The sequence below is a fragment of the Caenorhabditis briggsae genome (assembly GCF_000004555.2).
Source record: "Caenorhabditis briggsae complete genome, chrX, whole genome shotgun sequence".
NCBI classification, from domain to species: Eukaryota; Metazoa; Nematoda; class Chromadorea; order Rhabditida; family Rhabditidae; genus Caenorhabditis; species Caenorhabditis briggsae.
The window spans coordinates 19,375,767-19,390,248 of NC_013491.2; the positions used below are offsets into that span (position 1 = coordinate 19,375,767).

Here is a 14,482-nt window from a genome sequence, read left to right on the forward strand (position 1 = left end):
AGCCATTGTAATCAAATTTTTGGAAGTAAGTGAAGATGGAAAGAGGGAGAGCGCAGAGGTTAACCTATTCTTCTTGTAGCACTTCGAGGTTTTGAGTTTTTGGAATGGAATGTATACACTAGAAAATACTATGAGACAATAAACATACGGGTTCTGGAGATTTGTTAGGGGTCATAAGGAGAAAAATGAAGGAAGAGAAAAAAGAGGAAATTGGAAAAAAAAGAACATCGAAGACTAGCTAATTGCATAAAGGGTACGGGACGTTTTGGAAGAGAGACGAATGGGGTCACGAAAGCTTTTGAAGTTGACGTCTAGAATATTTTTTCGCTTTTTTCAATTTTCTCGTGAAACCTAAGACAAGTTTTTGTTGTTTACGGGGGAAGCTAGGTGTTAACAGAACCTGAAACTGATAGGGGTCGGGAAAAATGAAACCTTTGAGACCCTGCAGGTTTCGGATGTGGTTAAAGCTTCCGAGTTCAATGAACTTACTTACTGGTAGGTACGTCCTTCAAACAACTTTGTTTCATTTGAAACGAGTTGCCCTTTTTTTAGATGGAGATGGAAAATTGAGAAAAATTGGATTAGGGAAGGACTACACTGATTTTTTTAGGAATTTGGGGAGAACCTTGGAAGAAGATGATTGGAAAATTTCGAGGCTACATTTTTTAGAAAAGTAGAAAAAAAAACGTCAGAAATTTAATTTTATCTATGCCACTCTCGATTCTTCCAAAAGCGGGGTGTTGAGACGAAAATAATGATTTTATGGATTGGAAAAAGCGTGTAATTTGGAATTTTGGTCAAAAAATAACATTTTTCGGGGCCGTTTTTTCAAAAGCCAGAAAATATCAAAATTTTCAAAATTATAGAAAATTTGACAGTCGAGCTCTAGACCTCTGAATAAAGTCGAGATGACCCACAATCAACTGCAAAAACACAATGTGGTGAATCTTATGAGCAATACTGTAGGTGCTCTAATTAAATTTCAGAATGGAACAATGTTTTGAAGATCATGGTTTTTGAAATACTAAATGAAAATTCTATATGAACCGAGAATTTAAAACTTTGAAAAGAGAATGAAAAAAATAGACTAAAAGAAGAATAAAAAGGAAGGAAAAGGAAATAAAAGCAGAAGCAATAAAATTGGCAACATTTTTATCTCTTCATCTCTAAAACCAAAACTCCAGAGTGCGGAACACTGGGTTCATGCAAGTCCCATTGGGAATATCAGTATAAGGATAATTGCACTCGTTTCAAACTTCTTTATCAAAATTTATTCAATTGAAATATTTTCGTTTCCTGCAAGCTCAAAGAAAAAGTAGAGTTCTCAAGACGAAAAGCTGGGGATGAAGAAACGAAATGCAAATTTTTGTGTGCTTGTTGACAAGCGTCAAACTTGAGCGAACATCTTTCGGCTGATCCGGAATTAAAATTCAATTTATGTGTTTCACTTTTTCAAATTTTGCTAATCAAATAGTATTTTAACATTTGCAGTTCAAAAATCCAGGCAAAAAAGAAGAATAGTCTCGGAACACTTTGAAACAAAATGCTCAAGCATAATATTCAATCAACATATACACAAGAAGTCTGTGTCTATTCTGGACATGGCATCATAGTGCCTCTGTCATTCTCCTCAAAAGTTTCGGAATTGAGTGGTTGGTGACAAGTCCCATTTACGCTTCTTTTGTTTCTTTTACACAGAAATTCATGAATATTAGAATAATTTTAAGCTCAAAAAATGAAATGGTTTGGCAAGAGTTCTAACAAGAGAATCCCAACATTTTCTGAAACCAATTTAAAAAAAATTTCAGGATAAGTTTAGAATAGCCTATCCGCTGACCTGTTTTAGCCGAGTTATGTCAGTTTCAGTATAAAACAGCCATTTCCAAGTACGATCCAAATTCCAGGACGTTTCAGAACATGGAATTTGTTGTGTTAGAATTCCATGATATTCCATATTTCAGACACTTCAAAAATATTTTTTTTCAATTCTCAAATAAATCTGGAAAATCGTAGAAAAATGGACAGCCGAGCGGATTCTGAAATTCTCAAAATGTCAAGAGACGCTAATATTAAACTATCCTAAACCTTTCATGAGAATTTGGATAATGGTTCCTTTGTAAAACGAATATTTCATAAAGCCAGTCGAACATTTCGAACTCAAACCTTTTCTTCCTGGGGAAAAAAAGAAGGTAGGTTTTCATTTTTCATAGGCTCAAATATCTGAATTCATCTTGACTTCATGGACAATAAAATTTGACGATTTCATCTCTATCCCCGCCTATTTCTTTCTTCATCCAAGTGAAAAAGGACCCCTCCAGGTGTTCATGTGAGCACAAACGTTTTTATTGCTCTTTCGTTGCTCGTTTGGACCAATGGGACGACGAGAAGAGATGGAAATTTAGTGGAAAACTGACTGATGCACTTTCTTGAAAGTTCGATAGGAAAATCTTTAGATGACGATGAAATCGAGTATTTCAAAATCTAATCTTCTAAATTGAAGAATATATGAAATACTTCAAAAAAAGAAAGAAGAGTTAGTTGTTGCACTGGATATTTACAAAAGTGACAACAATATCTTCTCAAAAAAGTGATATTGAGTTAGTTAACAAAAGATCTAACAATCGAAACCGAGAGAAGTATACATGACAAGGCGATAAGGGTGAAGAGAACGAGACGACGCGCATCAGGCAGAAATCATCTCCACCACACGGGAGCCCGCAGAAGATAGAGAGAGTCATCACCACTTGAGCCTCTCCCCGCGACAATTTTTTCTCTATGTCTGTTGATCTCCATGTATCTCATCAGTACCCGCAGCAATTGTACTACACAGATATATAGTGTGGAAATGAGAATTGAGAGGAGGGTAGAGGAGATTGTAGATATGTATTGAATGTTGCTCTCGAAATGATGATAGGGTTATGTAATTGAGATTGGATGGTGGACACAGGAGAACAATTGGTTTGTACTTTTTCTCAGGAGGTTTTGAAAGGAAAGCCTGGAAAAAAACTACAGTAAAAGTAAAAAAAAATATTTTTTTTTTCAGAATTTTCAGAGCCCGGATTTTCAAAAAAAAAATTTTGGGGTCAACAAAAAAATTTTACGATTTTTCTGACAAGAAAAGAATGTCCATAAAAATAGTTCTTTCACAAAAAAATTGAAAATATTTCTGAAATTTCAAACATTTTTCAAATTTGGAGAAACCGGGCCCTGATTTTGCAAGTATGAAAAAATTTTTTCATCCGTTTCCCCAGGATGCTCCTAATAGAAAACTGTTGAAAATTCAACAACATTCCATCACCAATTTTTTGTATTTTTCGCTATTGTTCCTCAATGAAATCTCTCATTTTAACTGCTCTAATTTTTTTGTTCTTGGCCATTTTTCGCCCAGAAACCTTATTTCATTCCCAGGGTGGTCCGAATACCAATTTGTGTGAATAAACCAATTGGATTGTCACATTACCCTGTCCGCGGATCACCCGCCAGCAAAAGTGTAAAACACAACTGTTCCCTCTCCATCCGGATCACCTTCTCCCACTTTGACATTGCTTTTTGCAATCTATCACCCCGCACACACACGAGAAGCATGGGACGCTGCTCTGAAAAATACTTTAGGCGCAATCCGGGACATGTCTTGTAAAATTGATGATAACACGGACGGATTGACGTAATCAAGACATGACTCGCTTTTTCCTACTCTAAAGAGAGACAGATCCGAACGACAACTGTTTTGTGGCAGAAAAAAAGTGGGAATAAGAGGAAAGAGGAAAATAGAGGTGTCTCATACTTATGATACACGTTTGTGGCTAGAATTTGGGTGTTTTTTCAGAAGCTCATATCAGTCTTGTCTCTCGAAAAGTGTGTGAGACAAAAGTTGGCAAGAATTGTGGTGTCTGGAAGCATGATGCTAATCTGGGGAAGCTATAAAACTACAGGATTCTGATTCAATTGAAAAACTAAGGTCAAAAATGAACAGGATTACATAACGGGTACAGTAATTAAGGATATTTTTTAGACTACGGTACGTTGAAGGCGCATGACAAAAATTTTTTATGTGAATTGCACGGAATCCCTTTTATCATTCATTTGCGTTTTCTACGAACAGTTTATTTATTATTACCAACTTTTTGGGTTTTTGGGAAAGTGAAATTTCGAAATCCCGAAATTTTCGAAATAGAAATATTCTGAAAGACTGAAATTTTTGAAATCTGAATATTCCAAAAATCCGAAATATTGAAACTCAGAATTTTTGGAAATTATGATAAAATCCAGAAATACTATTCCGAACATCCCTGAGTCAAGTTACCGTATTTCTTTTGAAAAGTAGCTCACTCAAACTGTCTATTTTGAGCTCCATTATCTCGATTTTTGTATAAAATATCGAAATGTTGCCAAATAAGGAATTATTTATCATGCCACCACCAATATTTTATCAGTTGACAGTTTTTTGAGAATTTTTCCAGGAATCTAGATATAGAGCTCAACATTAACCCTTTCAATGCTTCTATTTGAAAAAATACCGTAGATTAGTCAGACTCTACAAACCCACGAAAACAGTTTTTTTTGAGATTTCAAGTCTTTTCCAAAAAAAAAAACAATAAAGTCAATACTGCACAAAATGTTTCTCATATCAACTTTCATATCTACAGTACTCTGAAATAGTTTTTTTAAAATACATTTTACCGTATTTGCTCAAATAGAAGCCCACCTTAGACATGCAGTCTGAGCTCAACTATCTCGGTTCCTTCAAAGTATACCAAAAACGTTTCAGCTGCAATATTTATCATATTATCAAGAATATATTATCAGTTGAGGGATTTTCGATATCTCACATAGGAACCGATTTAATTAAGCTCAAAGTTCAGGTGTAGGGTGGGCTTCTATTAAAACAATACGGTTATGGAAAATATTTCTTCTTCATTTCAGAGTTCGAATAAGCAAATTCACAATATTTCCGTGATCTTCTGAACGACCCACATGTGTGCCTTTTGGGTCAACAATGAAACTACACAGATCACCAGAACAACACAAGATGACAGAAAAGAACCAAAGAGAGAAAAAAATAGGCGGGTGTCAACGGAAACGGCATCGCATCCGCTCAGCCAAATTTTCTGGGTCTTTTGACGAACTTCTTAACTCGTAACTTTCCTTCTCAAACTCTTCTCCCCCCTTCAACTTGTATCTTTTTCTTTTTGTGCCTACTCAAAAAAACGCAGAAGAAGTGAATTCCCTCACTTCTCGGACCCTCTTCTCTCCACACATAAAGTTCATTAGTGGGTGACAGCAAGAAATATAACCGAATTTGGCAGTTTTTTTGGGCGGTCCTCTTTTCTGAGATAGGCATAGACAAGACCTATGTTGTCTATTTTCTTCTCATTACTCTTTTTTATCTGTAGTTTGATTCTTATAGATCTCTATTGGTACAGGATCGAGTAGATAGTTTGCAAGGAATGAATCAAATCGACGGGAAATCTGCGAGAGCACTGCTTCTCATTTTATCCACTTTCACATATCTTCTATTTGGGGCAATGATATTTGATAAATTAGAGAGTAAGTTTTTCTTGTTAAACTTCTTAAGAAATACAATTTCAATTCGATTTCTGAAGGTGAAGATGATAATCGGGTCCGAGATGAAATCGAACGGGTTACAGAACGGTTAAAAAACAAGTACAACTTCAGTGAACGGTATTTTCATATTTTCTGGTTTCTATCAATAAAAATTTCCAGGGACATGCATTTATTTGAAGCTATTGCTATCAAAAGCATACCACAACAAGCAGGATATCAGTGGCAGTTTGCTGGCGCATTTTATTTTGCAACAGTAGTCATTACTACCGTTGGTACGAGTGTCCTATTTCATAACCAATTAAATTAATATCTCAATTTTCAGGTTACGGTCACTCTGCACCATCCACCCTTGCTGGAAAATTGTTCTGTATGATTTTTGCTCTTTTCGGGATTCCAATGGGGTTGGTTATGTTCCAAAGTATCGGTGAGCGTGTCAACACTTTTATTGCTTATAGCTTACACAAGGTGAGTCGCTGAAACACGGAAAAAAGACTTCAAACATTCAAATATTCAGTTTCGGGATAATTTACATCAACAAGGGTACACGTGTCTACAGGAGGTAATATTTTGGCTAACACAAGCCGATAAAATACTGAAAGTTGCAGGTGACCCCTACACATCTGCTCATGGTTTCATTTACAATTGGATTTCTGGTTATAGTATCTGGTAGGTACAGTTCCACTCTATAAGATGTCTAGCGTATTTTTTTCTATTGACTTCAAGCTATTTTGATTATTTTCAGGAGTCTGGAGCTCGAATGTCAAGTTTTCTATCAGTTTGAACATTTTAGAGCTTTAAGGTGATTGGAAACTTGAAAGCTCAGCTTCAGACCCCTGAAAATGGTCAAAATCAACAGAAAAATACGAGTTCATATATGTTATTGACCGATACTGTAGATCAAACTACAGAAAATTCTACATTGGGATTTCAGGTACCTATATGTTTCACACCATAGAAAAATGGTCAATATTTGACGCCTATTACTTTTGCATGATAACTTGTAAGTCTTCAAAACACAACATGTAAGATCTGGGTTAATGTTGTTCAGTTTCAACAATCGGGTTTGGTGATCTCGTACCATTACAACAAACCAATGCACTTCAAGAAAAGCCACTTTACGTTTTCGCTACTATCCTGTTCATATTGGTCGGACTTGCTGTATTTTCTGCTTGTGTTAATTTACTGGTTCTCGGGTAAGAATGAGAAATCATGAAGATTTTCAAAACTTTTTCATAGATTCATGGCATCGAATGCTGACGAGGTAACAGCTGCAAACCGAGAGCCGCCTAGTGCGATCGTGCTGGAAAGATTTGCTAGGTCAATTTTGAAATAATCAGATTATCATTTTGTAATAAACAGAAAACACTAAAACTTTCAACTGATATGCTGAATTTGAGAGATTATCGTTATTAGTAAGATCATCATTACTAACTTAAACAAAACATTACAATCAGAATTTGGTATCAGAGAATTTTCACTTATATTGACTGGAATTAGAATGTATTTGTTAGAATTAGATTATACAGTTTTTCGAATACCGTATTGACCTAAACACTCTGACGAAATTATTATCCTAACAAGCGTCAATTTTGAGTCGATTTACCTCGGTTCCCGTGAATGATATCAAAATAATAAATCACAGAATAACAATATCACAAATATTTTGGCACTTGGCCACTTTCTGATAAGCATCACGGGAACTGAGACATAATGGCTCAAAGTGTTTAGAAAATTCTGTTACAGTATTTTCCCTTAATCAAATATTAAAATACCCCCCGACAATAAGTACTTAAAGAAATTCACTCGTGGAGTCCCAGCTGTTCAACATACAGAAGCATAGCACAGTTGGTGTACTACCGGGAAGGCCAAGGAGGATGGTAAGATTTTTTTCTGCAAATTCTAAATGTTTATATTTCGTTAATTTCCAGTACTCCATTGTGCCCAACTCCGCTGGTGATGTAAATATCCGACGACAATCCACTAGGTCAGTCTCAAAAATTGTTTGATTGTTCATTCACGGATTTCAGAAGAAGTATTCAAGATACGGTCTGCTGTGGTTGTTTCAAACCACGACCACCTCGACACCGATTTTCTTTGACAAGACGCCCAACCAATATATCGCATCTAGTGGATCTAGAGCTGTATTAACCGTATTCCGTTTGAGGAACAGCGCTATTTTGTTATCTGAACTGAACTAGTTTGTTGAATTGTTGTATTAGATTTGTTATATATTTATTGAAAGACAATTTTATCTTGGAAACCCTGTTTTTGAATATAAAAGTTTGAAAAAAACGTTAGGCAATGAGATGAGGAGAGCTGAACATAATTCCACATGTGCTCACAACAATGAAAACGGAAAATGTAATCAAACAACACCGGTCCACAACCATCGCAGCGAATTTCCAATCGTTCGCTGCTTGCTCATCCTGAATACACGTTTTATTGGTATTTCCGATTTTTAAAGGATCATACCCTCTCATCTTCTTCCATCTTCTTCCTCATTGCTTTCGTTTGCGTCGAAATGTTCTTTAACTCCAGACACGCTTTTTGCATGTACTTGTTTAGCTCCGTCATCACCACTGCAAAAAAGACACTGAAGATTTTTTTCGTACTGATGATCTTACTGTCTTCCACATAAGACTCGGCCATTACTTTTGAATAGACAACTCTAGGAGTCTCGGATGGAGCCACTGGCATTAAGTGATTATGTTGAACATGGAATTCTGCAAAAAATATAAATGACTGGGATTAGGTAGGGGTAGTGTTCTTCAACCTACCTCCATCTATATCAATAGTTGCTTGTCGCTGCATTTTAATATTCCTCATCAACGAAAAACCATCAGATGGATGAACAGAGTCGGTAGTCTTGGTCGGGCCTTTTCCGTTTTTAAACGAATCCTGCTTCGCTTTCTCTTCAGCCTTCTCCGCTTTGATATGGGCGCAATTAAATACTGTTTTTCCTGGACGTCTCATTAGCAGAAGCCATGGAAGCCAAATAAGCAGAAGCTCACGGAGCTAAAAATTAAAAGCTAAAATTAACCTTATCAAACTATTCAGTCACTCACAAATGGACTCATTTCATGGGTCTCTGGTTTGCGGTTATGGAGGTTTAGGACCAAGACAGTAAAGACGACAGAGGCAGAAACGACCAACATACAACATGAGAAAAATGCGCCAATCAATGGAACAGCTTCAGATGTTGGCGGTGTCATATCCGCTACCATACTCAAGAAGAAACACACGGAGAGGAGGATAGTGATTTCTGGAATTTCGAGAATAATTTATTACGATTTTTTAGAATATTTACCCAATGTGATTTTCTCTCCAGCATCTGGCGGAAGTGTGAAACCGAGAACAGTCATGAGGGATATTAGGAAAGAAGGGATGATCAGATTCAATCCTGAATTTCAAAAAGGAGGTTCGAAACAATTTGAATATAAGTTTCACCATAATAAAGTGTGCGGCGTTGAATGATAAGGTAGAAGAAAAGTGATGGATATGGTTGTTCATCGAAAATGTTGGTTTCATGACGAGCGGGTACAGCTAAAAAGTTCATGAGATTGGATTAGTAATACAGATTTTGAAGCATGAATAAAGAGGAATTTTTAGCAAATTTTCAACTTATTCTTATAAATCTATTTTCGAATATTTTGATCTTCTACCAATGTACCCTACAAACGTACCATATTTCCTCTCATACATAGAAGACAACTCAAGTCGTCAACTTTAAGCTCAATTATTTCGATTCTAGTCAAAGATATGAAAAATTCGTCAACTGATAAAATATTAGTGATATTGAGATGAATAATTTAGTGATTGACATGTTTTTGATATCTTTCACAGAAATCGAGATAATTGAGCCCAAATTTGGCGTAGGTTGTTTGTAATAGAGAGAATACATAGTCCCGCTTTTATAATTATGACATTTTTAGACCGCACAACTTTCCCACAGTATGTCAGCTGATATCAATTTTCAGTAAATTGACACACTTTAAGCTCAATTGCTATGAGAAATATCAAAAATGTGTCAACTGAAAAATGTTTTTCATGATAACACCAACATTTAATTGGTCGACATGTTTTTATGTCTTTTATAGAAAATCAGATGCTTGAGCTTAAAGCGAATAGGGTCCCCGTCTATCATAGTGTTCAAAGTAGATTCAACACACTCAACAGGTCCACAAGCTTTTTGTCCCTTTCAATTCTTTCATGCCTGTTCTTCCCACTTACCTAACAAATTCCATTCACCGTTTTGCACATAATACTGCACATCAATCCCTTCATCAGATATATTCTTCCCCTCGGGACCGTTGATTCTCAAGTCGATGAAGTTTCCACTATATGTCCAGGAACCGAACTGAAAGTCGGGAAAAGATGGAGGACCCAACAGAAGATTAGTGACCAGAATCCGTTTTGCCTTTAGTTCTCATTCATTATATTTTCAAGGAAAGTAAACAATCACTTTTTCGTTTCGAATTCAGAGAAAAATATGAAAATTCAAAGGAAGAGAGTTTTCCTCTGCTCGCGACCCAAGATTAGTAGATGTAGTTTTGCGATAAAACGTTTACTCGACCACCCTGGATTAGACCTATATTTTTGCCGTCTTCCATTTCTGCGCACTAGGAAAGAAAAAATAGCACAACAATACATATTCGGTTCGGAAAATTGAATTCGAAGTGTGGGTCGGAAGAAAAACGTACCTTGAGATGACATATTTGATCATCGAATGGAAAATAGGTGATATCAATTTTACACGACAATTTGAGTATTCCCGGGGGTACTTGGAGCACGTCGCCGGTGTAGCTCACAACATAGTTCACTGGATATGTAGAGTCGAAATTCTCATCAGCGCTGGAATCAATTAATCTTACACTTCTGAGTCAAAACATTTCAGGTTCAGTTTTTGGGTAACAATTCGCAGGATACCACAATTCGTGGGAACAACTGGGTGCAAAGCAATTTAGGGGTACGAAATAAACAATTCGGATGTACCAAATTCTAATTTTTCATGTACTTTGGACTTTCGAATAGAGAATTTCATAGCTATGAATTGATTTACTACCTAATTAATCTATAATGGTTGTACTTTCCGAGTGTTTTTTAAACAGTTTTTAAAACTCTGTCACTGACCTATTATATAGCAAAACATCTGGTTTCCAAATTGCATTTGCATTTCCTGGTATTCGAATATCTTTGATACCTCCATACTCACTGGGATCCCACTTCAATTTATAATCGGTCCATTGATATTCTATCCAAGCGACTAATGTGATCACTTGATTTTTCTCATCCTAAAAAATTCAATGTGCGACTGTTTTCAATGGAAGCCCATTCAATCCGTCAAATTTGAGCTCAATTATTTCAGTTCCTTGAGAATATATCAAAAACTAGTGTACTGATAAAATGATGCGGAAATGATGGAGAATGTTTTATCAGTTGACACACTAGGATAACATTTGGAGGAACCGAGATAATTAAGGTCAAAAATTGACGGTTTGGCTGGGCTTCTATCAATATGGAAAAACGATAATAACTCACAACATCTAAAATTTGTTGTAAATAAATTTTCACAGAGACCACCAGTGGTTCGGATGAGTTGGCAACGGGTCGTTCGTATGGGTCATAATTGTGGCGTAGATCTCCTAGAAGACGATATTCGTCTGCACTTCCGTGAACTTCAATGAGCAAATGGAGGAATACGGAGAAGAGGGTCTGAAAATGTTTTTATTTGAATTTCTTAATAGGCCGATAAAGATTGTAATAGAAGGGCCCTCAAGTTTGAGTTCAAATATCTAAATTTCTATGAGAGCTATCAAAAATATGTCAACTGATAAAACATTTATCATTTTGTCACAAAAATTTTATCAGTTAACAAATCTTTGATAGCTCTTATAGAAACTGAAATAATTGCGCTCAAAATATAAGTAAGCTTCTTTGTGGATATTATTCAAAGTCACTTGTTGGTATACATGATTGAAGAATCCTTATTTCTAATTGAACGAAACTAAAGTACTGTCAAAACGCATTGCAGCAGAAAAATGAAAACTTACAGTAAGTCGCAACACCGGAGAAAACATGAGTACATTTCCTCACGGTAAGAACGGGGTTAGCCAAAGGAACGAAACCTTTGGAGCACTGGTCAATGTGGTGCGACGCGGGAAAACTGCTCCGTTGGGAGTTTTAACAGACTCTACTGCTGCTCTCAGACACACACTCCAAAACGGGAGCCCATCATCATTTTCTTTCATAGTGGGCGTGTCCCCTTACTAAAGATGTCCCCTTTCCCTTTCGTTTAGTGCTTTCGGCACATGGAAAAGAAAAGAAAAAGCGAAATGGAACTTGTTCTCATTACACACTCGGGAAACAATTTGAAACACGGGAGGAATGGGGTCCTTATTTATTTGAATGATTGAATTTGGCCACCAAATGAAGATTTTACTACCTCCATGCTTCAAGAGTATACACTTTGGGAAGGAACAAGTGTTTTGTACTAAGGATGATGAAATCAGAGTCCAGAACTTTTCAAGTGGTTGCTCGGAATATATGAATTGAAAAAATTGAGAAAAAGCTTACAGTACCGGCCAATAAAAGTTAGGAAAAATTTTTTCAGACGATTTGAAAAACGGAAAACGAGAAAGAACAGATGTCTTTCAGAAATCGCGAATAGCTGGAAAATAGGCATTTAAAAAAATGAAACTTGAAAGTCGAGCTACAGACTCCTGAAAATGTTCGAAAATAAGTTTTGTCTGAAAAACTGAAAAATAATTTTTGTCTATCCTATTGGCCGGTACTATATCTAAATTGAGAACGGAAAGTGTCGAAATGCAATGTGATTATATACCGTACTTCCTCTGATAGAAGCCCACATTTATTTGAAGCCCACCTCTAATAGAAGCCCACCCTTTAATAGTAGCTCATGGGCTTTTTCTCCATTTTTTAAATTCTCAATTTCTGATCTACAGAGTTCCTGAATATTGAATTTTGTGATTCTGGAATCTCAGAATTTCATAAAATTTGGAGTTTCGAATTGCATAATGAAAACTACGAAAAAACACCAAATTTCAGAATTCTTAACTTCCGAATTGTCAAATTTCTGATTTTTTGAACAAACTTTTTCTTTGAAAATTAATCGTTGAAATATAGAGGTCCGCTCTCTAATAGAAGCCCATCCTGAGAGTGAGGTTGAAAAATAGAAGCCCATGGGTTTCCCTTAGAGGAAATACGGTATGTCACGTGGAGGCAGTTTCATAACTATTAACTAGGAATGTTTCTCATGCAGACGAGAGAGAAAGAGACGCCAGACATTATCATCATTTTATGGGGCTGTCGTCGAGCCGGGCGCAGAACCGCATGAGAACTGTATCGATTTTTTTTGTTTCTCAGTCTGTTTTTAGGCTTCTGTACCAGTTTAACAAATATAACTTAAGAAATTGATTATCTAGAAATTTCTCAAGTTGTAGGTCAGCTATGAAGAGTTTTTGAAGTGGAAAAATCTAGAACATCCATAAAAACTGTCGAATAGTGTGAGATTTTTTCATAGTCAATGGATTCCCCAATGTTGTATCGCGTGGTTCTTAATCTTTTCCATGTCTTAAATTACAATGTTCTGCGAAAAACCATTATCTAGATTTCAATCTTTGTCTTTAAACATAACTCCCTCTTGGTAATTGGCTATGGATTCCTATCTTGTATGATGAAATACGTGTCCTTCATATGTTTTCGTCTAGCTTCTTGTTTTGCTACCATTGTTACATTCTCTATTCTGGAGACGCAGGTGCATACCAAGTACTGTGATCTTTTGACAGTCCACAGATGTGTTGCATACACGGACACCACTTTTCTGCTAGTTGAGTTCGTGCAACTATTTTTAATATCGATTTTTCAGAAAAAAACATCTTTTTTTTCAGCCACCAATGTCTTTGAACAACAACGCTGCAGCCGGAAACTTATTCGACGAGGTGAGTAATTAATTTGAATAGTACAGTATCAAACCCTCGTAAAAGTCTGAACTCCTTGTCAAAAACTGACCTAATAACTTTAAGGAATTCAAAAATATGAATGAATGTAGTATTTGTATAATGTAAGCGTAAGCTTTTTTCGTTAATTCATGTAATTTTGATACTCAGCTGACAAAAACATCAAGCATTTTATGACAATGGATTTTGAACCGTTGTGTTCCAACTGACAAAAATTTTTCAGGAGCCTGCTGATGAAACAACGAATTGAGCCAAGAAGAGAAGGTAAGTAAAAATTGAACATCTGTGTGATTCGAAAATTCTTATTTTTTAGGATGTCTTCCAAAATGCCATCGCCACAATCCGCCGTGTTAGAAACATAGCTGTGCGTATATTTTCTACTTTTTCTGAAATATTCAGATATTTTTAAAGCTTCATCCTCGATACAGCGTCGAAGTGTGCATTCAAGTTGCTCTTAAGTGCCAAGTGCTTCGGGCTACAAACGACGGTATTCTCAGAGCGAACACTCAGGATTACTGCAGGGTAAAATTTGTTATCTTCAATTGAAATTTGAAAAAATCGACGAATTTATAGGCCGCGGAGCCTGGATACATCGCCGATCTTCAGGATCTCCTTGATTATGTCAGAATCAACATCAACTAAATTTGGTGCTTATACGTTGTTCGATTCACATAATCAATTTACCCTATTTGCTTAATAAACCTGTTAACACAAAGTTGAAGTGCTCAATAACCCAGATTTATTAACACGGAGTGTTTTCTACTGCATCAGACAGAGAAAGAGACGCCAGACACCATTTTATGGGGATGTCGTCGAGCTGAGCGCATAATCGCATGCAAACTGTATCAACTATTTTTCCTTTTTTAGTCAGTTTTCAGGCTTTTGTGTACAATTTTACAAACGATGGATTCAGGGTATCCCGTGGTTCTCAACCTTTCCGA

General features: G+C 36.2%; 3 protein-coding genes across 3 annotated transcripts; 2 read left to right on the forward strand and 1 right to left on the reverse strand.

The window, feature by feature from the left end:
* Positions 1–5,447: 5,447 nt before the first annotated feature.
* Cbr-twk-20 lies at positions 5,448–7,713 on the forward strand (the record flags this gene model as incomplete). The annotated part of the gene is made up of 11 exons (XM_045240591.1): positions 5,448–5,547; positions 5,604–5,682; positions 5,725–5,837; positions 5,888–6,030; positions 6,080–6,124; positions 6,171–6,231; positions 6,614–6,758; positions 6,802–6,882; positions 7,361–7,442; positions 7,494–7,549; positions 7,593–7,713. 11 exons carry the CDS (start codon positions 5,448–5,450, stop codon positions 7,711–7,713), a joined length of 1,026 nt encoding a protein of 341 aa, XP_045093534.1.
* Positions 7,714–7,859: 146 nt separating this feature from the next.
* Positions 7,860–11,642, reverse strand: Cbr-acr-9 (the record flags this gene model as incomplete). Its single annotated transcript, XM_045240592.1, has 11 exons — positions 7,860–7,991; positions 8,038–8,288; positions 8,343–8,580; positions 8,631–8,827; positions 8,873–8,965; positions 9,013–9,108; positions 9,796–9,922; positions 10,266–10,416; positions 10,696–10,856; positions 11,104–11,277; positions 11,616–11,642. The coding sequence occupies 11 exons, from the start codon at positions 11,640–11,642 to the stop codon at positions 7,860–7,862; spliced, it is 1,647 nt and encodes a 548-aa protein (XP_045093535.1).
* Positions 11,643–13,478: 1,836 nt separating this feature from the next.
* On the forward strand, positions 13,479–14,183 carry CBG28083 (the record flags this gene model as incomplete). The annotated part of the gene is made up of 3 exons (XM_045240593.1): positions 13,479–13,523; positions 13,941–14,063; positions 14,115–14,183. The coding sequence occupies 3 exons, from the start codon at positions 13,479–13,481 to the stop codon at positions 14,181–14,183; spliced, it is 237 nt and encodes a 78-aa protein (XP_045098669.1).
* Between the last annotated feature and the right edge of the window lie 299 nt (positions 14,184–14,482).